The following is a 24,952-nucleotide window of genomic DNA, read 5'->3' as shown; positions in this document are numbered from 1 at the left end:
ATAGGAATAAAATACCTGCAAAATCTGCTGCCAACAGGTCCACCGCCTTTAAAACTTTGACTTGTAAGAAGCCAATGTCCTTCATATCCCGAAAAGAATTCTTTACACACTGCAAGGAGGAAAGCGTAAAGATATACTTCCTTTGTAACTCAGTAAGAAACAGAAAATATTGAAGTACTAAATGACTTACATTTTTATATCCATCACTATTTCTGCAGTGTCTCAGTTCAGCAGCTGATATACCCATAAATACCTCTCCACTATCTCAGTCTTACTACATCATGACCCTGAGGTTCACGACTTCACATGCTGCCTGCTCCTAACGAAACTCTCCGTTCACATAGGCTACACATTAACTTCATGGTGGAGACTGAAAGGAGCCCTGTGTGTTTATGCAGTATCATCCGCCAGTTAAAACAGAAAACGGGACATAGGCAGACCTGGAGAAGAAGCATGGGTTGGGAAGGCAGCACAGTCAATCAGGACTGAGGAATCTCTCCTCAAAAGTAACTTTGACTCACGCTGTTGAAATTGCTCACACCTCAGTCTCACACCCCGTTTTAGAGATACACATGTTATTCCTTCTTGCCCAGCTTTTGAGGATTGAGGTGTGGAAGCCATCACAAGGCTTTATTTTCCAACAGTTGAACATCCTGAACATGTCTTCTCCGTAGGAGGAAAGAAAGTTAAGTATACTATGAGCTTCTCCATGATATTCAATGTCTCCCATTCCCCATGATAATCTCTTAATACAATTCAAGTTTGCAAAGAAAAGCATTATTTTAAAACTCAACAAATACAAGCAGCCAAATTGCTTGGGTCTATCTGCCCTGCCAATCTCCTTGTCATTCTGAACATAATAACTCGCCCGTGTAATAGTTCTCTCTGGTAGGAGACATGTTATTATGACTGGACAAATCTTTATTATTCTTTTTTTCTGCAATTTTGACTACTTTCAAAAGTAAAGGAGAAAAAAGGAAGGAACAAAAAAATGCAAACTCACATAGCGCTGTGAAATCTGTTGCCTTTCACTGGGGTCTCCCAAAGGGCAGACACACAGATCAGAGATAGACACTCCTGTACACGGGGCAACAGCAATCAACATTAGCAGGGACCCTGGGCGTTTTTCCAGAGGCAGCTCTAAGCAATTGGTCTGCTTCATCGGCAGGGCACTAATGTCAACTTGGCACCTGGAATGACAGTGCCAAGGGTTAATAAGAAAAAGGAACCAGAAAAAAAAAATAAAATAAAGCAACGTTTATATTGATTTCAGCTGCAAATAGGCACCTAAACTTACTGCTTGTTCAGGATGCAAAAAAAAAAAAAACAGCTTCTTAAAATTAAACATGGGAAATCAGTTAGCTGGTTTCTATTGCACTTACTGTCAGTTTTGCTACTGGTAAGCAGAGGTAAAAGGTTTGGGCTGCAAGTAGAGTAAGAGAACTTAACTCTGGCCTGCCTCACTTCCCCTCTAAAATCCCCTAGGTGCTTTGGGACAGATTTGAAACACAATTTTATTTCACCTGGGGGAAAAGAAAAGGGGCAAACACAAAATTTAAAACATTAGCCTAAAATAGATTAGTTTCTTTAAAGTCACATACTCCATTTTATGCTACATTATACTGTATGCCCCAATCTCTTTTACAAGCCTTACTAGAGCTACATTTTCAGTGTACTGTTATATTTCCCAAAGGGAAGGATTGTCTTTAAAAGTCCCCCCACCCTCTCACATAATATGTACCATTAACCTGATACTTCCCCAAAAAACAAAAATAAGGAGGAAAAAAAAAAGAGAAACATTCATAAATAGACAGTAATAAAAGATGAGTAAGGGCTAAAGCAGGGAGAGACCACTAGACAGCCAGTTATACGCAAAGGGAGCGGTTAAATGCAACAGAAAGCCTAATCACTTGGTTCAGCTAAATGCCTTCTATTTAGAAGTCCAGTAAATGGAGTGGAACTTTTCTGAACCTCCGTGGGGCTTGGCTTTTAAGAACAGGCTGAACAAAAGTTACAGATGAAAAAGGGGAAAAAAAACAAAAAAAAATGAGGAGGGAGAAGCTTTGTTGCCACAGTGCAAGGGGAGTCACATTGCTCAAAGGGATGGCGAGTGGATGATGGAGAGCGAGAGCTTTCGCTCCGCTTAATGCCTGCCGACAAGTTTTTATTTAAACTAAACTTGTTAAGGTGTTGTCTTAATAGGCTAAAATTCCACAGGGTTCCCCCAGGTGGGTTTCTTCTGGGTAAATGGTGCATGTAGTGTTCCTGATTGATCCCATTCCAGTAGTAGAGCTGTAGCGGTTTATACCCATCTGCTATAAATTGCATGCTTTCCGCTTCTTAACAGCCTATTTTCTGCGAATGCTAAGGGGGGTGAAAAAAAAAAAATCCCAAAACATTTCAGCCTGAAAACCCAAACTATGTGCTGAAGTAAAAGTCATCGCTCTGATGAGTTTGTAAGTCATTCAGTAGCTCCATTCTCGCCAGAATCAATGGGGATGACTTCGCCTTAAGTACGCTCTTTGCTATTCACCGCACTGAACATACAACAGGTTGCAAGTTTACTCTTATTAACTGCTCTCAAGTGCTTTGAAAGAGAAAGAAAACAAACCAGGAAGAGTAGGAACACTGCTCGGCGTGTAGGCTGCCTCTCAACACAATTTCCAAGTGTGAGAGGTTGCATTTAAAGCTCATTGCTATGCCTAGACTCTTCACAAAGATATGACAAGAGAAGTTACAGCAGAAAGGAAAACAAAACAACAACAACAGAGGCAAGCATTTGAGAAAAAGACCTTATCACTTTCACACTGGAGGTCAACATCACCTTGGCTGCATTCAAACAGTCGCTTGTCAGACTGCAGCAGTTTTACTGATACCTCAGGTATCAGTGCAAAAGGGGGAATGTATCATTATCTCGGGGGTTTTTTTTGTTGTGTTTTTTTTTTTTTAAACAGGTGACGAAACTGAAGGAAGGAGAGGTGAAAATTCAAGGTCACCCAGCTGGTCTGTGGTTCAGCTGGCAATAAAGGCCATGTCTCCCACATCAGCATTTCATACACCACCCACTCACCACAGTCCACAACTGGGAAAAGCCGCATTTGCCTTTTTATCTTAAGAAATTTCCATGGGGTACGAGAGAAAAGACAACTCGTTCAGACAACAGTGCATCTGCCACCAAAAGATAACCTCAGAAATCTCTCGTATCTCAAAGGCAAAGTTAAATATAATTCCAGCTTGTTTTGGCAAATTGGAATTGTTTCTGTTATTAAAAGCATTTGATTAGCCAAAGGTCAAAGAAAAGACGGACTATAAGGACATGGGGGTAGAGGGATGCACATGTGGAGGAGAAAACAGCAGGAGGTGTAGTGTAAGCATTTCTTCCTCAAATCATGTCTGATTTCCGTGCGAACTGACTTCCTTAAAACATCTGTGTTCACTCAAGGTGATGGTATGCCTCTGTATTTTCTTTTGAAGAACTGAAAAGAAAACCCACATTCGCACTTGCAAATGGCAAAAGACTTAAGACAAAAAAAAAAAAAGACAATCTGTTTCATTTAGGTTATACAATGTAATTGATCAGACTGCAAAGAATGCAGCTTGGTAAAACAATTAGACGTTCAATTTACTGTATAAAATCAGCAGTTTCCACACAAATGCTTCTACACTATTAAAACGAGTCTAATGATTTCAAACTACTTCCCCCATCATCCTGAAACTGAAACTCTCAGCTTTCCTTATTTTTCAGCTTTCTATCAGCAAGACCTTATTACAGATAATTATGCACAGGAAAGTGGTAAGAGACTACGGTGATGGGCACAGTATAAAACTAATGGAAGCAACCCACTTTTTGCTCAAAAGTTGCCTGATCTGAATGCAAAGGGCAAAACTCTCAGATTATTTGTATTTTAGGTGATGCAAACGATCTCCTGAGTTAAATTCTCAACATAGCAATCCTACCTCAGAATAGGATAGATCTGCTTGTTGTCATCTTTTGCTACACTACATAATAAATTCAGGTATAAACTTTCACATGCACGACTATATGCTTGATCTGTAGGGGATACAGTTCTGTAACTTCAGACTGCATTGTGCACACAAATGTATCACTTTTTTTTTTTAACCACAATTAAACGCTTTCCTTCTTCCTCCTGATCAATATCAAGGTCTACTCCTCTATACTCACCTCTAGTCCTGTAAAGGATTACACCACAGCTTTACTTTTCATTTAAGACTGTTCTTTCGACTCACAGCCCTCATCTTTAGCTGCCAAAAATTTTTCCCCTTTTTTATTAATTTTGCAGAGAAATATTACTTGAGAACACTACACAGCAAATTTGGGGTTAAATTATTTAACTTTATCAGGGAACCAAATGTTAATATTTCTCTAAAAGGTGCTGAGCTTAGCCTCTTACCAGTAACCATGGAGTTAGATTTTATTATCCAATCCACCGTTCATCAAATTATGATAAGTATCCTTAAATATATATAAATACATATGAAAAAATCTGCACGCAACATTGCCACTTTTTTCCCCTGCAGAATTCTTGAAAGCCCTTCACACGAGAGGTCAGAACCATTATCTCAGTATACGGTAAGATGCATCTATGATTGATAATGCGAAAGGAATTTCAAATGCCACAGGTGCCAGGGAGACAATTAATAAGGTCTTATTCTGACTTATTCTACAGATAAGTTTTGGTTGTCTGATTCTTCCTGTAGCTTGATGAAATTTAAATGAAAGATCTGGATGCAGCTATAGTAGATTTTCCTGCTCCATCCCAACAGCATGGCCTTTAAAATAAGGATTGTTTCTTGTTGCAAAAACACTGTTTCCTGGAGGCATTCATCATAAAGATACTGGATCCACTCCAATCTCATAGCTCGTGGTCTTAAGGCTAGCAGTTTCTGTAAAACCTCTTTCTTGAGGTAAATACGTGAAGAAAAAAAGCCCCAACATTTTGCAGCATCTCTTTTTCAAAACATACCCTTTAATGCAGAAACACTCCCTAACAACGTGGCATAAACAATTTAATTCTGTCTGGACAAATTCTGCACATGTTAACACCTTTGTTTATTAATATACATTAACATCACCTCCTGTTTATAGCATGTCTCCTATCCCAAAGGACACAAAAAGCACTCAAACATTAGTAATGGTTCTGGGCAGACTAAGTAGAGGGATTATTTCATCTAGAACCAAAACACAGCTACCCCTCAGTGTCGGACCCTGGCAGCTGAACCACTCACGGCTGCAGTAGAAAAATCTAAGGAGAACACAGGTAGGCTGAATGTAATAGTTTAGCTTGCAATGTGCACTGACAGTGAAGGTTCATTTTGTGATAGAAGGGTGATGTGAAATCCCATGGAATGTTTCTTCACTAATTCAGCAGCAGACAAAGGCCCCGGGTGTTAGTGTTTAGTACCGGAGGTCCAACACATTTCTTATTCTACATGTTCCATAGACTCCACAGACACTTCAGGTCCTATTTCAAGAACAATAATTTACCTTGAAACCAAATATGCCTGGGAGAAGACCCACGTTCCAGGGGCTTAAGGCTTCCATCCCACATGAAATCCTGGGTCTAAAGTAGTCTTTATTCTGCAAGAGTTCAGCAGTCTGGATTATCCGACATGACTCCACCACGTGCATCTCCTCAACTTAATTTAAATATTCTGTGTGTACATATATATTTAAAGGTCTAACCAAAACAGTTCAAACTACACAGCCATGAGCGAGCATAATGAATCCCAACTGAATCCTCAAATTGACCACAAAATTACTAATTACGATCCAGCAAATTTTGCCTTTTCCTTCAAACCACGCAAATTATTTGAGGGCAGTTGGGTTGTACGGCTGTTTGTAATGACCGAATACAACCCACAAACATTTTACTCAGGAGTTTTTCCTATAGCGATGTTACAAAATCCAGAAATCTCAAAACTCAACTTGGAAGTCATGAAGACACTAAACATGGCACCTCATAATGTTGTTTCACCTATAGAATCCTTTTCCAGATTAGACTGCACTTGAATCCTTCATAAAATATCATTTATTGGGTGTCAAAAGTTTCTACACTGTACAAACAAGGGTTGTTACTGTGCATTTCGCATTTACCTATTCTGGCAATCATTTTTTAAAATCTAGTATAATTTTTTCCTGTTTGGATGCTACAGCACATTTGCTGCACTTAAGGCAACAACAGTAATATTTTCTCTCTACACAGGCAGCAAAAATAACTTTAAAGTAAATCTGACACACGCAGGCTTTCCTAGTGTTGAAATCTTCAATAACAGAATCAACATTTTGCTGAGAATTTTTTGCGACATTGAACACCACCTGCAAGAAACCAGCAGGGGAAAAAAAGATGGGGGAAAACCCAAGGAAGAATTTCTCCAGCATCAGACTGAACAGAGGCAAGCTGCGAACAGTGCTACATTTCCTAACTCTAACCAGAATATCAGAAGTAATAAAAGTAACTGTGAGAATGGAAGGAACGGATTCATCTTCAGCCACTTCTCCATGTGATGAGCAATAGCATTCAGCCAGAACGCATTTCCTGCTCTGCAAAACCACAAACATTTGTAGAGCCAAAGGGCATTGTTCTTTTCAGTGAATAGTTTCAAACTATTTGAATGCTTCAAGTAAGAGAATGCTCTTATGAGTTACTGTTATTTAGTCAGCAAGTTGTGAAATGCTCGCCAGGTGAGAATGGCAAACAACTGCAGACAGGATCCCTGCCCCTAAGAATTCAGAGCCTGTGGCACTGATCTTGCCAGCAGATAAGCACGGACAGACCCAAGAGGGTCTCCAGTAAATTAAATGGTTCTGCTGTGTGCGGCCAGCTGTGCAGATGCAGTTTTGGGGAGATGGGTCTAGATGAAAACACTGAAAGCCAAAAGAAGGAGGAAGATGCTGTTACTACTAGGAAATCAAGGCTGTACTACTACCGTACAAAATTAAGACAGAGTGGACGGGAAAAAGCACGACATAAGAGCAGGAACCATATTCTATTGCCACTAAAAAATGAAAATAAGAGGTTGACTGCTATCCCACAAAAAGTCTCATCTGCTAATGTGGCATAAGATCATTACTTGAGAATTTAAAGCTATAATGGCATAATGCAGTGGGACAAAATCTGCTATCAGTCAGAAGATGGGTAAATCACCTGTGAGGCTGCCCCTGAAAATGATGCTTTAAGCAACCTGAGCTTGTGCAATAGCATGGGGCACCAAGACCACAGAGATCAGTTCCTTGTGGTGACAGGGAAGAGATAACCCACATAAAGCAAACCGAGGTAACAGGACCCACGTGTAAAGAAGGCTACAGAAGTACACCGCCAAGGTGCTGGCAGAGAAAAAGAACCCCAGCACTACTCTCAAAATGAGCACAAAGACCCCCGAGCTGCCGTCAGCCTGAAGCAGCGAATCAGCCCTGCAGAGCACGAGGGATCTGGAGCAGTATCACCACAGAAATGCGGCCAGATCCCGCCTCCTTGCAGCCACCGGCTCCCCCCAAAACGGCTGCGGCTGAGGTCCCACAGTATTTTGGATTTTACAGTCAGCGTGGGTGTCTCTGCATTCAGGTTGTGGTTAATCACTCACCCAATAATAGGTTTCAAAAAACATACCCTTACAGAAGTATCTGGACACGACTGGAATAAGGAGAGAAACATACAGTACGATGCTGGTAATGAAAATAAGTGGATCAATTTAAAAAATAATACTAAAAATCACATTATCTTTTGTAATTACTCCATCCACCCCACCAAAAACCCCAACTTACCTTCCCAAAAGCTCCTCGTGCTTTTTGTTATCCTTTCTCCAGACCTCAATGTCCAACATATCCTTCCTGTCAGAGAAGTAGTGAAAATCAAACTGTTCCCTCCACTGAGGATTTGCACTCTTACACAGTGTCTAGAAAACATGCAGTTATAATATTTACTTTTCTTAAATGGTACTTATTTCAACAGTAAAGCACATATCAATTCTTCTACAAGAACAAGGCTGGATGTTAGGGCATCAAGTACTAAGGTCATTCCAATCAAAGCTCCCCAATCTATCATGCACAGCCTCATCTTCCTTAAAAACTCACATTCTTCTCTCTCAATAATGACAAATACGCAAGTGTGACATGAACGAATGGCTGGAGAAATTCTGAAAAGAAAGGTGGATCCACCAGCTCCCCTTTCAGTGGACTGTGGGCATCATTCAACATCACACACTGGAAGAAATGGTGAATAAACCTTTTGAAGGCAATCACCTGAAACCAGGTTTGAATGAATTCAGAAACCCAAAGCAGTATTTTTCACCCTTCCACATTAAGACATAGGCAAAGGAGGAGCAGCCTTGAAGTTATTAATATCCAGTCAATTTGATATCTGTAAATTGTGCCTCTGAGTTCAGCGAAATTGTTCATGTGTTCAGGTTACTCTGAGTATTCATCGGATTGGCACTTAAATCACTTGCAATTCACATCACACTACACTACCCACCATCGATACCAGCACAGCCACTGAGAGAACAGGAGGTGGATTAGCCAGACCGTGACTGAGATTCCTCCCACCTTGTCTGCTTCTCTGGACCATGAGAGATCGTACTTCACAAGCTGAATAAACTCCAGGAAAGAACATGAAGTACTCCCAATGTGAAGTCTTATTAGGGTATAAAAGCAGTGGTCCCAAACTTTTTCCTGGACCCCAGACAGAAATACTGAGCAATTAACTCACTGCAGACAATGCTGTACTTGACTTCCCATTTTAAACTTTTTAATTTTCTGTGACTGCAAACAGCGCAGTCTTGCGGATTCTTGACACAGGCTACGGACCATTAAAGAGAAACACAAAAAGGGATCCTAACTGGAATAACGTATATTTATTCTAAAATAACTAAACCATTTGTTATTTTTCAAAACTGCTTTTCTAAATAAAAACATTGTATCTTGACCTTGGTTTGAGGTCCGATGTGGGGGACAGACTGCAGGTTTCAGATGTGCCTACATCTTAACATTATGTTCTGTGAACTTGCTCTGTACATTTTGTACAGGAAGAGATGTGTTCGTTTCCTCCTCCCTCCGCACTTCCAGTTCATGACATGCAGAGAGCTCTTGCCTTCCCAACAGAATATTACTTTAATTACAGCCCCTCTCCTTATTAGACTTCGGAGATGAAATATCTATCTTTGGGAACCCCATTCATTTCTTAGATTCCCATGACACGGTACTGGATACAAGTAAACACAGAGGAATAAAAATTCAAATCAAAATCATGGAATATTCTGTGCGGGGTTTTGTGGTGTTGGTTTTTTTTTTTTCCTTTTATAGGTAACATTTTTCAAGAAAGGTGTCTTAAAAAGTAAAAATAAAAAAATTCCCCTGCACTAGGAACCGTTTCAGGTCTGCTTTTCCGGCATGCCTAACATTGCAAACCTAACTCCTGTATTGCCACAGAACAAAACACATGTGTGATGCATGTAACTTTATTTCATTACATATTAATGTCAAACATCCATCAACATGATCAGTATGTTAAATGTACAAAAACAGCTAAATACAATATTTCTAACTTCCTATTTCTATATTGGCATGTAAAATGCATTAATAAAATGTTAATGTCCCTGATCTGGTCTCCTGGTTTTGATCTCGCTTATACAAAGGACATTCAGGAATAGTTCCATCTGAAGTAGCAACACTGGTAAAAGAAACACTAAGTACCTTACTGGCAGAAATCCTTAATACTTACCTTACTCTTGTATCTTTGATCTCCCAGTTTGAGGAGAATAAAAATCTCTGCCAAGCCCCCTCCGGGGATGTTCTTCCCCTCCAACAATGTGATGCTGACCAGGCCGTTCCACAACTGGTTCTTGCGCAACGCATCGGAGAGTCGCACGCTTCGCATGAAACTTGACTGAAAAGCAAGTGAGCAACGTGAAACCTTTCTACACCCAAACCCACATTTTCATGCTCAAACTGACTGTGGTAAGAAAGCATCAGAAGTGAGAGAGGTACCACGGTCCCCTCAGAGCAAGCAGGAATGGAGGGCAGTAGGATGCCATGGATTTTCCGCTGGTACTGCGCATGTCCGGCCCTGTGAAGGCACGGTGCTCAGCATCAGAGCAAAATCAGCAGGGTTAGCTTAAACCACCAGAGAAGTTGACTTCAGCTAACCTGGCTGAGCTTCAGTAAGAGCAGACCTCCAGCACTGAGAGCAATCTGTTACCTTGGCTCAGGGAAAGACCAGGAGAGTGCTGGGGAGGAGAGGTGGAAAAGGGGAGAAACCAAAGTAAAACTTTCAACCTCTCCAGCTACATCCATGAAACGCGGGTCTGTCCTTTCCAAGGAGGCAGCCCACAATCATAAAGCCTACAGCCAGGTGAAAGGCTGAGCACGTGTCTTCCACCTCCTCCATCACTCAACCGCCCGTTGTCCACGTTAGCTCTTTGCCTGCTGGCTCTGCAGCTCCTGCTTCCAGCAACCAAGCTCACGAATCAAAAATACTGATGCCTCCTGAAAAAACACTGACACCGCCAGGCTCTTTATCTGGAGTTATGGTTACCTGGTAGCCACATTTGTTACCTCTGCAGCTTCATCCTACATAGCGCGGCCGCGCTAACAGTTTGCTAACTGGCAATATTTTATTGGACAGAGGATGATTAAATAGGCCTTTATTTGGGGGGAGTGAGCTGGAAACATTAAAACTCAAGGCTACACTTTTCTTCTCGCAGTAAAAATCCTACCATATTTTATTCTCGTGAAGCAACTTTTAACTCGCCACACTTTGGAGCTTCAATCATGTCATATACAGGTGGGAGCAAGACGGAGGAGAAGATTTCACAAGTCACTTTAAAACAGGACGTGTTAGCTTTAAAAGCAAGTAAGAAATGTTGTTGCTAAATAAAACGATTGCAAAAGCACCTGATGTCTGAAGATTACTTTTTATGGATCAATTACCCAGCAACAAAATTCTTAAATCATGGGTGGTGAACTCACAAATTTTTTTACTTGCTTTTTACTGGTTGAAGTACTCAACTCTGAATCCCACAAGCATATTAATATACTTCTATTTAAACACCACATTTGGCTTTCCTGGCACACTGATTAAAAATTCCTACCTTTAAAAAGAAAACGAGATTTTGATTCATAAATCCAGCTGCAATGTAATTTCTTTCTTTTTTTTTTTTTTTTTTAAAGTTCGTCTTTTAGGCCAAAAAGCTAAAGCATGACTGTTCCCATGGACATACTTCAAAGTCCCGGCAGATATATTCCTCCCTAAACACTGAACTATTTCAAAATCCTTTTTATAAAAAAGGGAGTAATGTCCACAAGGGATCAAAGGGCATTCTACAGTCTGGCAATCGCCTTAGAAAAATGGCAGTGCTTCCATGAAATATGCCCTAAAATAATTTTGCAGCTTGGTATGTCCTAATTTCAAATTGGATGTTTATCTTGGAAAGGCTTCTATCTAACTTGTCCATAAAACAGCTCCACTTAGCTCTATGAGCCCTGTGAAAATGGAATCCAAAGCTGGCTATTAAAGGGGCCTGGAGATTGCTTCCATATGGCGTAACAGCATGGGAGTGGAGGGCTAAGGCCTACAGCAGGCGCTGCTTGGCTGGAGCTCCCCATCTATCCGTGGACACTCGTTGCATTACACCATAACATCTGGATTATTGCTTGTAATGTCCCTGGGAAATATCCACTTCCCATCAAAGCCTTTATCTATCTCGGTTGTACTTTGAACATTTTAGTATGTAACATCGTCATGTTTGATGTGATGTACTTGCTGCTTTAGGACCAAGGATCTTCTCTCCCCCCCCGGCTCCTTCCTCAGAGGAGGAAGAGGTATTTGATCTTAGTTCACGCAAAAAAAACAGACATAGTTTATTATCTGTGTTACAATTTCTTTTAAAAACAAAGCATCCAGTTCCCTTCAAAGCTTCCAGGATGAACACGGAATACAGTTGTTATCACTCAGTTTTCAAATCAAATTTGGATTCTTTTCATTTTTTAACCAGGGCAGTATTTTAGGGAGTCACTCAGCGTTGGGGGCCTTTCTACCCAAATTCTGTAGCATACATAACCCCACCCTTCTAGCCACCGACTTAACAGTTCAAAGGTGTGTTGGGAGGTACCCAAACCAGCCCGGATTCCATACGGTCCCGGGAAAAATCAGCGCTCGCGTATTACTAGCGCTCTTTGCAATGCACCAACTCCGACCTTCCGAAACGGGCCAACGGCCTTGTGCTCCCCCTTTCCGCACGGCTGCGCAGCTGCAAAAGCGCGCTGCGCTCCGCTCAGAAGAGGGGTATGTTGGTCTCCAGCTCACAGGACCCAGCTGCTTTCTGGATTAGATCCAGCATCACTTCAGAGCATCACACCGGACAGAGAAGTCGAGATGTTTGCAGCTGGTTTAGGGCACTGCGCTGGTCTGCAGCAGCTCGACCCAGGCTGGGTGACTGCGGTAGGAAGCACCCTACCTCTCCAGCCCAGCTCTGCCGCTGCCGTAAGCCTCTCCCCAAAGGGAGCAGCACAGAGCACGGGATGGCTGCTCGCTTTGCGCCCCTGCAAGACAGCCCATCGTGTTAGGAATGCTTTCGATTTCCTGGACATGCCCAGGTCATTCGCACAGCGTGCGCTCAGCGGGTCTGGCACGGCTCCTGTGCCTCATGTCGCCTACACACACACCAAGAACCACTCTGTGCATGCTCCGCGGCCACCTCTCCAGCCTCCCCGGGTATTTGGCAGGCTGTTTCCCTGACCACCCTGATGGAAATCCCAGCCAAACAGGCAGTGTCTCAGATTCCGCTCGCAGTTTCTGGAAGGAAGCACGTCTGGGGAAATCCAGATGTGCGGTAGGCCCACGGACCTGGACCTTCAATGAGTCAACATTAGTATTGCCTGGGGACGTCTGCACTATGGAAAATGTCTCCCAGGTGGCAAGAAAACGATATTGCATTATTTATTTTAAAAGTCTTACCTCCTCTCTGATACTCTGCACCTACTCGTTTCAAACTGATTTACACGGAGTTAATTGATTAAACTTCACAGCCTCCCTCCGAGTTGGCAAAACTATTACAGAGCAGAGCACGGAGAAGTGCAGCAGTGATCACTCTGACAATGTTACTCGGGCAAAACATGCACTGAAAAACCCACCCCAAACACTACACTAACCTGCCTTCCCAGAGAGACACCAGAAAACTCAAAGCCCCTCTTCTAAATTGGCCGGAAAAGGGGGACATCGTTGCTTTATCGGTGATAATTTTAAAGTGGTTTTATCTTTCCAGCTCTTCCCTCACCCTGCTACCTCCCAGGCTACGGACGCTTCTGCACTTGGGTACTTCAGCTTCTCCCGCTGCTGAACCCGAGCTCTTTCCAGCTGTGCTCCCAGACTGGATGCCAGGTCCTTCAGGCCTCTCCTGCGATATTTTCCTGTAAACTCTCTGCGGTCAGCCAGCTCACACTCTGGCTACGTCCCAGACCAAAGTAAAGGTGCCTTGCAGAGGTACAGAAAAGTTGGCTGAAGCTGGGATCAGGCTAGAGGGCTGGAAACTACGAAACACACGCTTTATGATGGGAGCTGGCACATGTCCCGAGCACAAGACATTGGACAAATTTGCTTATCCCACACCTGAGGCTCCCGTCATTACTTCTGAAATCAAGATAGCCTCAAGACCAGAACTTGAGGGGTTGTCTCCACATAGAGCTCTGATTTTGGCTGGGCTCTGCGTGCAAATGACCAGTGATACCATAAAGGCCACCTTGATGAGCAGTTCACTGTGGTAAAATGGATAACAACATGAACAAAAAGCATCCCTCAAACACGCCAGGCAAAGAAAATACTAAGCACAAGAATATCCAGAAAGCTTCATTCTTCAAAAACAAACTAGATGCTTTTAAATTCTAAGAGCCCATGTTCACTGCAGATTTAGAGACTGTGCAACATCAGGTAAGTAATGAGCAATCTTTTCCAATGCAGAAGTATGGCATGGTCATAGAGCAGGACCCTGCCACATGAGGAACAGAAGATGGTTCTCCCTGCTGCTTAGAAAGAACATTTCCCCACAAAACATTCCATGTCTCTGAACAGAAAAATGAAGGAAAAAAAAAAAAATCAATCCTCACAATGCCATTTTCAGAATCTAGTTTCTGGTTTCACAATCAATATAAAAGCTTCTCACAGCAACTTTGAATTTGTCATTACTTTCTGGTTCTGGTTTGAAGAAGAAAGCTGGACAAGAACGAGCAGGTGGGCCTTATGCTGCCTTCAGACGCAAATACAGGAGATGAGCAAGACCAATGGAGCTTTGGAGAGGAAAGAACTGGTTCATTGATCCAGCTTCGCAAAATCCTTTGGGAACTCAAGTATCCCTGCTAACACCATTTGTATGCCATCTCCCTCTACAGGCACCCAGCGAATCCCCTCTGGTGCATCAGGGCTGCTTTCAAATCTGTCTCTTTTCCTGACACACACATACATGCCCCAAGTTCAAACTTGTTTTTGAAGCAATAAAGAGAAGCAGAAAATTTGTACATTTAAATGACATGGCGAGGTGGCCAAGTGTGAAGCAAACCCATCTCTCACATCTTTCATTTAAAAGGATGAGACAGGACAACAGAAAGCCTGCTGCAATCCCTGTGAAGAGGTCAACGTCGAAACTGGGCCACGTAATTTGCCATTTGAGAAAACAACAACACGCAAATAGGAAGCCTCTTTGGACCTCTCCTCATTAGGCAGGGAAACCATTTTGCAGAGGCAGTCTCCCCCTGGGAAAGAGGAGAGGGCAGCGAGAAGGCAAGTGAACCGACACGAGATTGCCGCCACGATGCGTGACCCCGTGGCAAGCGAGTCCCTCCGCTCCGCGAAACGCTCGGAGAGCCTCGCTGCCCACGGGGTACTGGGGAAGAAAGCCAAATACAATGAGGCAGGCAAAAATGAAACCTAACAGCCCACGCGGAAACAGGAGAGCGAGGGATTTTCCCCTGCAATGACACACCAAGGAGCACTTGGGTCCGGTCAGCCTTTCAGCCAATTTATTCAATCAGCTTAGGCTATCAAGGTGGCAATTGCGTCGCGTTTGTTTCAGGGCTGAACTGCTGCGGGTCAATCCACCCCAAGCAAACCTGCTTATTTGCTTCATAGATGTTCAACACCTAAAGGCTGTTCAGCTGTACAAATGCTGGAAATAGCACGCGGGGCACTCAGGGTGAGACTCAAGCCATCCGGGACAAACAAGGCGACTGAGCATCACCATGTTGGGCCCCAGCAGAGATAGCTACCAACTCCCTCTGTGCCCCAGAAAGAAAAACACAGAAAAGAGCGGAGAGCTTGCCAATACACAGATATGAGTACATATATTAATGCTGCCTAATAGTATCCTCTTCCCTTTGCAATGCCACCCTCCACGAGAAAAAGACGAAAGCTGCGCTCTTGGAGACAGCTCCCACAGAGGACAATGCTGTTCTCAGCTCCCATAAAAAATGAGGGAGCTGGATGTGCTGCCCGTGTCTTGGGAGTCCGCCCAAATGTGCAATGACTCCCTTCCAGCAGCAGTGAAAAATATATACTGTGTAATCAACAGATAGCTAAATCATCCAGTTCAACAGCTCTTGCACCAAAATGATTTAAAAGACAATATTCAGTCGCTGAAATCCTTCCTGTGTACTCTCTGTAATGACTGTGAGACAACTGTAGCTAGACTGGAGATCTTGTACTGCTGCTGTTCTTGTCACTGTCCAAAATGTAGCTTTTTCCTCAAATATGAAGGGAGCTCAGAGAACACACATGAAGAGTGCACAGCATCCACAAACGCCCACGTGAACCCCTTCGCCAGTCTGACACGGATGGGGCTGCATCAGGTATTAATGCCATCAGCAGGGGTACTACCCATTTGGGGTGAATTTGGGAAACCAGCATGCATCCCGTGACTCATGTGACAAGACTCATTTAGGATGCTGATGTGCCAAGCCTGCACTAAGATAACATAAAAAGCTCAAATTAGAATATAACCAGATTTCTTTGATAAAGTCAATGGAGATTAAAAAGAACTGTGAAAGTTATATTCATTTTGTTCATCCTTAAAATGAGTCATTTTCCCTATATGTGTAGAAAAAAGCTAAATATTACAATACAGGTCAGCTATCGTTCAGTGGAAAAAAAAAAAAAAAACAGGAAAACCAATTCCAAATAGAAAACTTATATTTGCCTAAATCTACAGAGATGAAATTTAGAGCTGTCTCAGTTCAGCTGCTCAAATGGAAAGCATACGGCCTTTCTCTCCTGCAACAACCAACCAGAGTCAGCTCAGCAGCCAAAAAAGAGACGAGCCTGTGCATCCGTTGCAGAGCTCTCTCCATTTCCCCTGCCCCCCTTCTTCCTGTATCTTTATCTCGTCCAGCGACATTGTTTTCTACCCCATCATACTCTCTTCCATAACCTCTTGTGCCTTCCCTCGACGCCTATATTCCCCATGCACACAATTTTTCTTTCTAGCCTTTATGTCCTGCCACAAACTGCTAGTACTGCTTCCACAGACCAGAGTTTCCTAACTAAAGATGGTTATTGATGTACAGTACTAGTGTTTTAGTGCAGTAGCAGAATCAATAAACTAGGAAATACTGCTTTGTCAGATTTTTCCAGCGCATGCTGGGAAATATTTTTACTGCCTTTGGATGGTCACAGAGCTTTTCTTTAGAGATCACACCGGAGCATGAACTGTGTCTTTCCTAGGAAGAACTGAAGCTCTCCTACCCTCTAGTGACTGGAATAGAATAGAGCACAGGGTTGCAGCTACTTTTCTTTTTCCCTCCACTTTTAAACAATACTTTCACTCTGCCCGAGTACCATGCTTCAGCATCTCTTTTATTTTAAAAGCTGCTAAGGCACAAGCCAGAGTATTGAGAACTGAATGACCTGCCTGTATGGCTTACAGCTAAAGGTCCAAAAACCTGTGTGTAAAAAAAAATATTCAAAATGTAATGAGAGAGAGGGTGCAACAACAACAACAAAAAAATCCAGTGACAGCAACCAAAACAGAAGTTTAGCTATTCTGAACAAAAAGGATCAGAGTTTAAAAACCTGGCTCCCTTTCCCAGGACCCAAAGCCAACCAGCATCAAAAGAGAGCTGTGTGTCCATGTGTGAGAAAAAGCGGGACCAAGCTACACTGACTGAGTGAGGACACAGTGATTTCCAGAGCTCTAGGTAAAAACTAAAGTGCTGAGCTCTTCAATTATTCCATCACTTTCTGTCACATGGCATTCAGGGATGCTGGGCGGCTCTCTGTGCCGAATGCCATGGGAAGGGCTGCGATATCCCGGGAACCGGGGCTCGCCGAGCTGCCATCCAGATCCAAGGGCTGCACTTTGCACTTCTTCTATTGACAGAAATACACTTACTGGCATGATATCCAAGAGGCTTGGCTCCTCTACACAGCACACCATAGTTTTAATGAATAAAACAATTATTCAATTTATTTAGGCACAAATCAATAGTTATATAGGGAAAAGAATCACGAGCAGCATGGCCAGCAGGGCAAGAGGGGGGATTCAGCCCCTCTGCCCCGCTCTGGTGAGACCCCCCGGGAGTCCTGCGTCCAGCTCTGGAGCCCTCAGCACGGGACAGACCTGGAGCTGTTGGAGTGGGGCCAGAGGAGGCCCCAGCAATGATCTGAGGGCTGGAACCCCTCTGCTGTGAGGAAGGGCTGGGAGAGCTGGGGCTGTTCAGTCTGGAGAAGGGAAGGCTGCAGGGAGACCTTAGAGCAGCCTTCCACTACTTAAAGGGGTCTTATAAAAAAGATGGGGAGAAACTTTTTAGCAGGGTCTGTTGTGATAGGACAAGGGGTAATGGTTTTAAACTAAAAGAGGGGAGATTTATAATGGATATAAACAAAAAAATTTTACAGTGAGGGTGGTGAAACACTGGCATAGGTTGCCCAGACTGACACAGGTCGCCCAGAGAGGTGGCTGATGCCCCATCCCTGGAAACATCCAAGGCCAGATTGGATGGGGCTCTGAGCAACCTGATCTTGCTGAAGATGTCCCTGCTCATTACAGGAGGGTTGGGCTAGATGACCGTTAAAGGTCCCTTCCAACCCAAACCATTCCATGATTCTATGAAAATATCAAGATGCATGCCTGTTCTCGTAAGAGCCAAATTCTGCTTTTCAGAGAGTCAGACCGTATAGCTCTCAAGCCGGGTACTGGGGCCTGCACTTTCTATATTATTGTGATTTATTCAATAGTAAATTAAAGCTTTACAGAACAAATAAAAAGCCACAGTCTGTTTCCCGAACAAGTTAAAATCTAATGCAAATATGGGACAGTACAGGAATATAGAGGTAATGGAAACCTGCAGGGATACTACAGAAGACCAAGGGAAGCAAGTTATGTAGATACGTCGCAACACACAAATACTGCAAATCCTGTTTACGTTGCTGGTAACGAAAACTCCCTGCTCGGCCTCCATCCCCAAAATAAAAGGTATTCAAAACCCACAGGAGCGACCAGAAGAAATACTGCCTCAAAAATTCCTCCCGTGGTGAGACAAAACCCAACCCAAACGATTAGACTGGGAACCAGGAGAGCCATGTCCAACTCCAGTACCGACTACAGGCCACCTTTCAGGTATCCTTAAGCAACTCAGATCTCCCACAGATGCTTTATTTGGTTGTATTTACACCCCCTTCCTTAGCATGGACAGTTTCTCTCTTCCTACAGCTCTTTGCTGAGTGGGGTCCTACTGTCACTTGCCACTAGATGCTACAACAGGACCTACAATAAGAAAATAGCAGCAATTTCTCATCACATTAAAAAAAAAAAGCAAAAAGGCAAAAAAATATGCCACCACATTTAGACAGGTTGTGTTCAGAGTTTTCTTATTTTTACACTTTCTGCTTCAGAGAAGGGCACAAAGATTTTGCAAGGGGACTTCTTTTTTGAAGAGAAAAAAATATGGATTACCTTGGATGAATTTCGCTTCTTCCGACTCGACCATCTCTATTATTCATGAGTCCCCACCATTGCATCAGAGAACCCAGAAAGAGGAAAAAGAGAAGTAAAGAAAGTATTTAGTAATATAATTCAAGCAGCAGCTTGTCAAATGTGTTAGAAAAGCTTAATCATAAGTAGGGGGTTGGATCTGCTACTGTACTCATCTACCTCCCCTCCCTCATGGAACATAATCATCAACAAACTCAGAATACCTGCACTGCACCAAAAAAAACCAGAGGAAATTAAGAAAAAGAAATCAAGAATAAAAAGTGGAGGGACCCAAAGCCATTAGTAAGAAACACGGCTTCTACTTTTGGTGCCATCTGGTTCTACAGTAAGCTAATTTGAAAAGGGGAAAAAAAAAAAAATCGTCTTGCTGCTAAGTGCTAATGTGGACAGAGCCATTTCACTATTCTGATTCCACTGGAAATGGCTGAGCAATTTGCATTTGAAATATGAGGGCTTAAAACATCGTCTTTAAAAAAAATTACAGCGTGCACCAACTCTTCTATCATCCGCACTCTGAATGTTAACTAAGCACCCAAGAGTACCAAAAGCTGCTACTCTAAAACAATGTATTTTCTGTCTCACTGGCTAGGTCCAGTTTAGCTCATGTCTTCCTAAAAATCCCAGAAGAATTCCTGAGGTTCTTTTGGCTAAACTGCTTTGTTGCTAAAGAAACTTTATGTCTTTGCTTCCCTCCTTCCTGCAACCCAGCAATGTGTGTGCCAACCACACTCTTGTACAAGTCAGAGGGGGAATTCACATCCCAGATCAAAGGCATATCATAATATAGATATATAAATATGAGAACAGTGTTTTAGATGTTGTCATTAAGCTTTTAAATAATCACATACTGAGGTAAAAATAACTCTACAATTACCTTAATATTGAGATTTTACAATTCTCAAAAAAAGGCAACTATGTGAAAAATAAATAACGAACGGCAGGCATCCCACATAAGCATTTTCTTATTTTGCTTTCCAACCCCTTAAAACATTTGTGTTTCCATAAATAACCCCATTCAGACTGGAATTCCATACCTATAATTCAATAACGTGCTGTAAACAGCAACTTTTGTCCTAGACTATATAGAAGACCTGTAGGAATATTTTCTCTTTACATATGTATTACACATATTTTAAAATTAGCTGTGGTTTTCAAGCCAGTCCAAGTAAATGCCTGATCTTGACTTTCCCCCATCCCTTGCTGGCCAGGAGCACGATGAGTTCACCAACACAGCTATGCTTCACGCTCTGTGTAAAACACTGGTAGGAATGTTCAAAGATAAAAACAAAAGCAAAAAACCACGTGCAGGCCCTGAAATTTAAAAACTATCAGCTTCTGTTGTGGTGCTCCCAGTCTCTTCCCAGGTTCTTCTGGGTTTCTGGCATCACTAAATGCACCATATTTCAGCATCAGGAGCCTAGTTCAGTTGAACTCAGTCAAGAAACTGTCAGTGGCAAATTTCGGGTTTTTACAAGCAATTTCTTCCTCTCAGCCAGCGTGCTGCTCCACAGAATTAGTGCAGTTTAAGTCTTAACATCAAATCCCTGCTTTTAGATTTCCCGTGGATATATTTTTTCATTGTCAGGGGGAAAAAAAAAAAAAAAAAGAATTTACTTATTTATTTTTTTAAAACTGTTTAAGTGTCTTCCTAAGTGGACATCAGGAAATCATACGCTGTGGAATAGCAATCGGAGCAGGTATGGTTCACAGCTGCACTGCAGCAACCTGCCCGTTGCGGTGACGGACACCACACCCCCGATACACGGAGAGCCCCGCCACAGCGCGCGTCACAGCTGCGAGACGGAACCATCCAGCTACTGACGCCAAAGCAACTTTTACCCAGATATAAATATGTGGCTTTTTTTAAAGTCATGATCTATCTTGATTTCAATATTGAGTCTCAGAGGATAAAGGTGGCATTTCCCAGTAAATCAGATTATGCCAGCTCTTCCCCCCACACACACACATTCCAGCTACAAATTTGATTTCCTAAGCCACTTACATTTCTCTTGAATTCTCCTTGCTTGACTGCTAGACTCAAGTTTAATACGATCACTCCCATGTCATCTTCTAAACTGTTGGGATCTTCCAGTTTTAAAATCTGTTCAGTAGTTCTACAAGCAAAACAACAAAAAAAGTGCATTTATTGACTCCAGTTAACTCCAGTTCATTATTAAAGGTCACGCTGAGCTGTGCAAATTTCAGCTTCTTCTTGTCTGAAATTCTCAATATTGAGTTTAAATGTTAAAACGAGAAATCTGGAGGGCTCCTCCTCAGTTCTGACAAAACACACCACCCTTTTAATAATGCAGCCTAGCATCTATATAGCATTACTTAATACTCATAACTCTCCACATGCAAATGCACACTGAATTAAGTTACTACTACCTCCACTTCACAGGGAAGAGGAGCGACAGAGAAATTCATCCAAGTAAATTTTCTAACATTCATGGCTGGGATTCGACTCACAAGACCCATGTTCTGCCTTACCCCCCGCCTGCGTTTAATCTCCCTCCATGACTCAGTTCCCTCTCTGAAAACGGGAATGCTGGCATTTACCTGGTGGCACTATCTCACAGATAAATTCATTAATGCTTCTAGAAATTCAGATACAACAGCCACTGGAACTATAATATAGCCGCAGAAAACACATTTTCTGCAGAAAAACAGTTGCACAGCGAGGGAGTATAAAAGAGAGAACCAAAACTTGAATTCCTGGCTTCCAGCTCCGCTTTGAGCCCCAGCAGCAGCAGACAAAAGGCGCAGGGCTTGCCTCCGCACTAAATCAGGGCCAGATGAGCTGCCGCGGGGACGGACGGCTGCGGGGGGAGGCTGGAAACGGGGCGCTCGCAGCCGGCCAGGCAACCGCTCCCCAGCCCAGAGCACAGAGAAAAAGGCACCCTGCGCTGCGTGGGGCTAGGAAGGGGTCTCAGCCCTCTCCTCCCTCTCTTCTACCACCTCCATAAATTATTCTGGTGTAGGTCTCCCTCAACAGTGCTGCACACAGAAACTCCTGTTCTTATTCCTAGACATGAAAAGGAAAGGGCGCCTTCTGCTGAACTGGGCTCCATCCAGGCTGGGTTTGAATCCAGTATGTAACGCCAGATAAAAACATGCGTGCACAGGATCTACCTCAAGCCTTTTCTTTTAAAATGTGCTCCTCACCCTTCTATCAAAGTAAGTTTTCATGAATAGAGCAAAAACGTTTCACTATTTTCCTATGTTTCTCATTTAAGCTGCATTAACAACCTTTAATTAAATAAATGTATTACCTATTGAGTTCAAGTTCAGCGAGTGCTACAAATGCTGAACCCATGAAGTCTGAAGACGTTAAATCTCGATCGTACACCTGGTAGCAAAATAAAATAAATATTTATAATTTTCACATCATAAGCCAGTTTTATCCCAGCCAATAAAAGAACACATATTTTAAGCCCTTTCAGTTCAATTTTGTATTTGAAAGATCAAAGCTTAGATATAATTCAAGGATAATTTTCCATCTCCCTGCTTTAATTTGTATTTTTAACTAAATATTTGAACAGCATTTTGGAAGTATCTTCTTAATATTATGTAAACATAGACACGTGTGCTGCTACGGATTGTGCCTGCTCCTTTATGGTCTGCGCGATGGCATGCTGAAACGCTGCACAAAAATCAGGTACTTCTGGCTACAGATGTTTTAGCAATTAGTGCTCGCAACTGGTAGCTTGCAGTTCTGGTAACTGTAACGTTACTCATAATGAGAAAAGGCTTTGCTACTTGTCACGGCTGCATCTCAGGTAATAATTCTGTTCAACCCAGCCAAATTACACTCTTAAAACGTGCTTATGAAACCACAGTTGGTTTCACCGAGTTTGCACAAGCACAGTAAGAGCGAGCAGAATTTAGCTCCACAGCTTTAAACACATCCAGTCAAGGAGTTTTATTTCAGCTTGGATTTTTGCAGACGGAAAGCAAAACAGGCGGGTAAAATCTGGAAGAGACATATGTGCATTTTAATTTGAAATTGCTGAAACTCTTAAACCGGATCGTTTTTTATGTTACACCGCTACAGCAAATAAAAAACAATACATTTTTAAAGTAGAAAATAATTGCTTAAAAAAATATTTATCCACCTTGCAGAAATCTAAAACCAAAACTTGCCTTGATCCAGAGTTTTTGATCGAGGGTCTGTACGGGCAGCACAACAGTCTCATCCCAAACCGGGTTGAGGTTCTTGTAGACTACCTTACTTTTGTATAAAGTTTTCCCATTCAATTTAAATTTCACATACGGGTCACTTGTACCTGTGATAATCAATTAAAAAAAAAAAAAATTTGCATTGCCTCCACATAACCCCACAATCTTAAATTATATTTTCATAAAACAATAAATAACTGCAATAAATAGCAATTACTTATTTTATACACAGACGCATATATCTAATTACCTATATAAAAACTTCCAGTTCATACAGGAAATCTATTGAACAGAACCAGAAAGCTGTTTTAAAGCAGGCAACAAAATTTCTGCTAATTATTCTTTAGTAATTTAGTTAACATTTTAATTTGGGAAAAGAGCAAACGGAAGCAGGGATGAAGGACGATTTACAGGCCAACTAACAACACAAACAGTGGAAAAGAGAAAATGGGATCCTGTGACCATGAATATATAAAAAGCCAAAACTCAAAAGCGTCGTAGTTTGGACAGGAGCTCCAAGGAAACCAGTAACAATAGCTAAAATACCCGTCACGATTTCCTCACTGGTATCGCCTGCCAATTCACTTAAAAACAAATTTGAAGTTTCAGTGAAAAAATGCTGACATTGTTCACCAGATCAGGATAAAAACCACATGCAGAACAGACTCCGTAAAGACAACAGGCAATATTCAGGTAACACATTTTTTAATCCAAGTGGCACAATTTGCCATGGCAATAATGTCCCATATTTTTATGGAGCAGATGTCCATGGACAGAGCGTGAGGCTCGTGCCACTCGGCAGCAATAGAAAGACTTGCAGCTGTCAAAGGAGAAGAGAAGAGAGAATCAACTTTTTATTATTGTTATTAAATCAGCGGTGCCTGTACAAACACCAGTCACCACACAGGACACCGTACAAAAGGCGGAACAAAGTACACGAAGGGTTTACTAGGTGGCTGCTTTCGTGGTGCACAGAGACTTTGCAACAAAACCTCACAAGCTGTAAATAAGGGAAAGAATAAACCAGAGCTGTAGCAGCATATACAATTAACTGATCCCAGGTGCCGTTTATCTGTCATACTCAATATTGTCTGTATTATACTTTTTATTTGGAATTAAACTTCCATTTTAACAGTTCAGTTTCATTAGAAGAATAACAGCTAATGCGCTGGTGTGGGCTGCGGGCAGGGAAAGGCTGACTCCTACACCAGGCTTCACACATTCAGAACTAACCTGAGCCTGTCCCCCCTGGTCCCCACCGAGATACCGGCCGACAAACGCGTGGCAGTTCAGGACAACCCAGTATCAGACCAATACTCAGTCTTGTCAGTAGTTTGATGAAAGAGTGAGGATGTGAAAAATCCATATTTAACCACCCAAAGCTCTGATCAGTGTAATGCGAAGACAGACTCCGGCTCAAGAAAAAAATGGCTACGTGTTTGCATCTATTTGGAATTACATAGTACTATAAAGAACTGTGCTCCTGGGACATACAGACTTCTTATTAAGAATTGCAGAAAATTTTTACTCTGTTTTCATTTCAAAAGGGAAAGAGTAGTAGAGCCCTGGCCAATTCTGCACATAAAGGGTGTTTCATTCACAGGAGGAAAATATCAATTGGTTTTCAAACACTACCTGCAGCTAATCCTTTTCCTAAACAGTAATTTTTAAAATCAACCCCTCTTTGTGAAAAATGCTGCAAACTTAAAAAGAAGTTTCTTTTCCTTCTCCTCCAAGAGAGAATAATAAGGGCCTGATCCAAAGCCAGGGAAGTCAGAGGGCA

At 42.3% G+C, this 24,952-nt stretch overlaps 1 protein-coding gene across 2 annotated transcripts in view; it reads right to left on the bottom strand.

The window, feature by feature from the left end:
• MCTP2 (multiple C2 and transmembrane domain containing 2) overlaps positions 1 to 24,952 on the bottom strand; it is a 105,945-nt gene that overhangs the window by 64,366 nt on the left and 16,627 nt on the right. The window contains exons 4-11 of one of the 2 annotated variants that reach the window (XM_075431833.1): positions 23,134 to 23,276; positions 22,263 to 22,339; positions 20,993 to 21,104; positions 18,952 to 18,987; positions 9,738 to 9,902; positions 7,784 to 7,914; positions 1,004 to 1,190; positions 16 to 109 (exon numbers count right to left, since the gene is read on the bottom strand). In XM_075431833.1, coding sequence (XP_075287948.1) covers positions 16 to 109; positions 1,004 to 1,190; positions 7,784 to 7,914; positions 9,738 to 9,902; positions 18,952 to 18,987; positions 20,993 to 21,104; positions 22,263 to 22,339; positions 23,134 to 23,276 — 945 coding nt within the window. Of the gene's footprint in view, positions 1 to 15; positions 110 to 1,003; positions 1,191 to 7,783; positions 7,915 to 9,737; positions 9,903 to 18,951; positions 18,988 to 20,992; positions 21,105 to 22,262; positions 22,340 to 23,133; positions 23,277 to 24,952 lie in introns of those variants that run through there. The other variant, XM_075431832.1, reaches the window with a different exon arrangement.

The sequence above is a fragment of the Opisthocomus hoazin genome, chromosome 10 (assembly GCF_030867145.1).
Source record: "Opisthocomus hoazin isolate bOpiHoa1 chromosome 10, bOpiHoa1.hap1, whole genome shotgun sequence".
NCBI lineage: Eukaryota > Metazoa > Chordata > Aves > Opisthocomiformes > Opisthocomidae > Opisthocomus > Opisthocomus hoazin.
The sequence above is the reverse complement of the archived record's forward strand: the minus strand, read 5'-3'. Positions and strand labels throughout refer to the sequence as shown.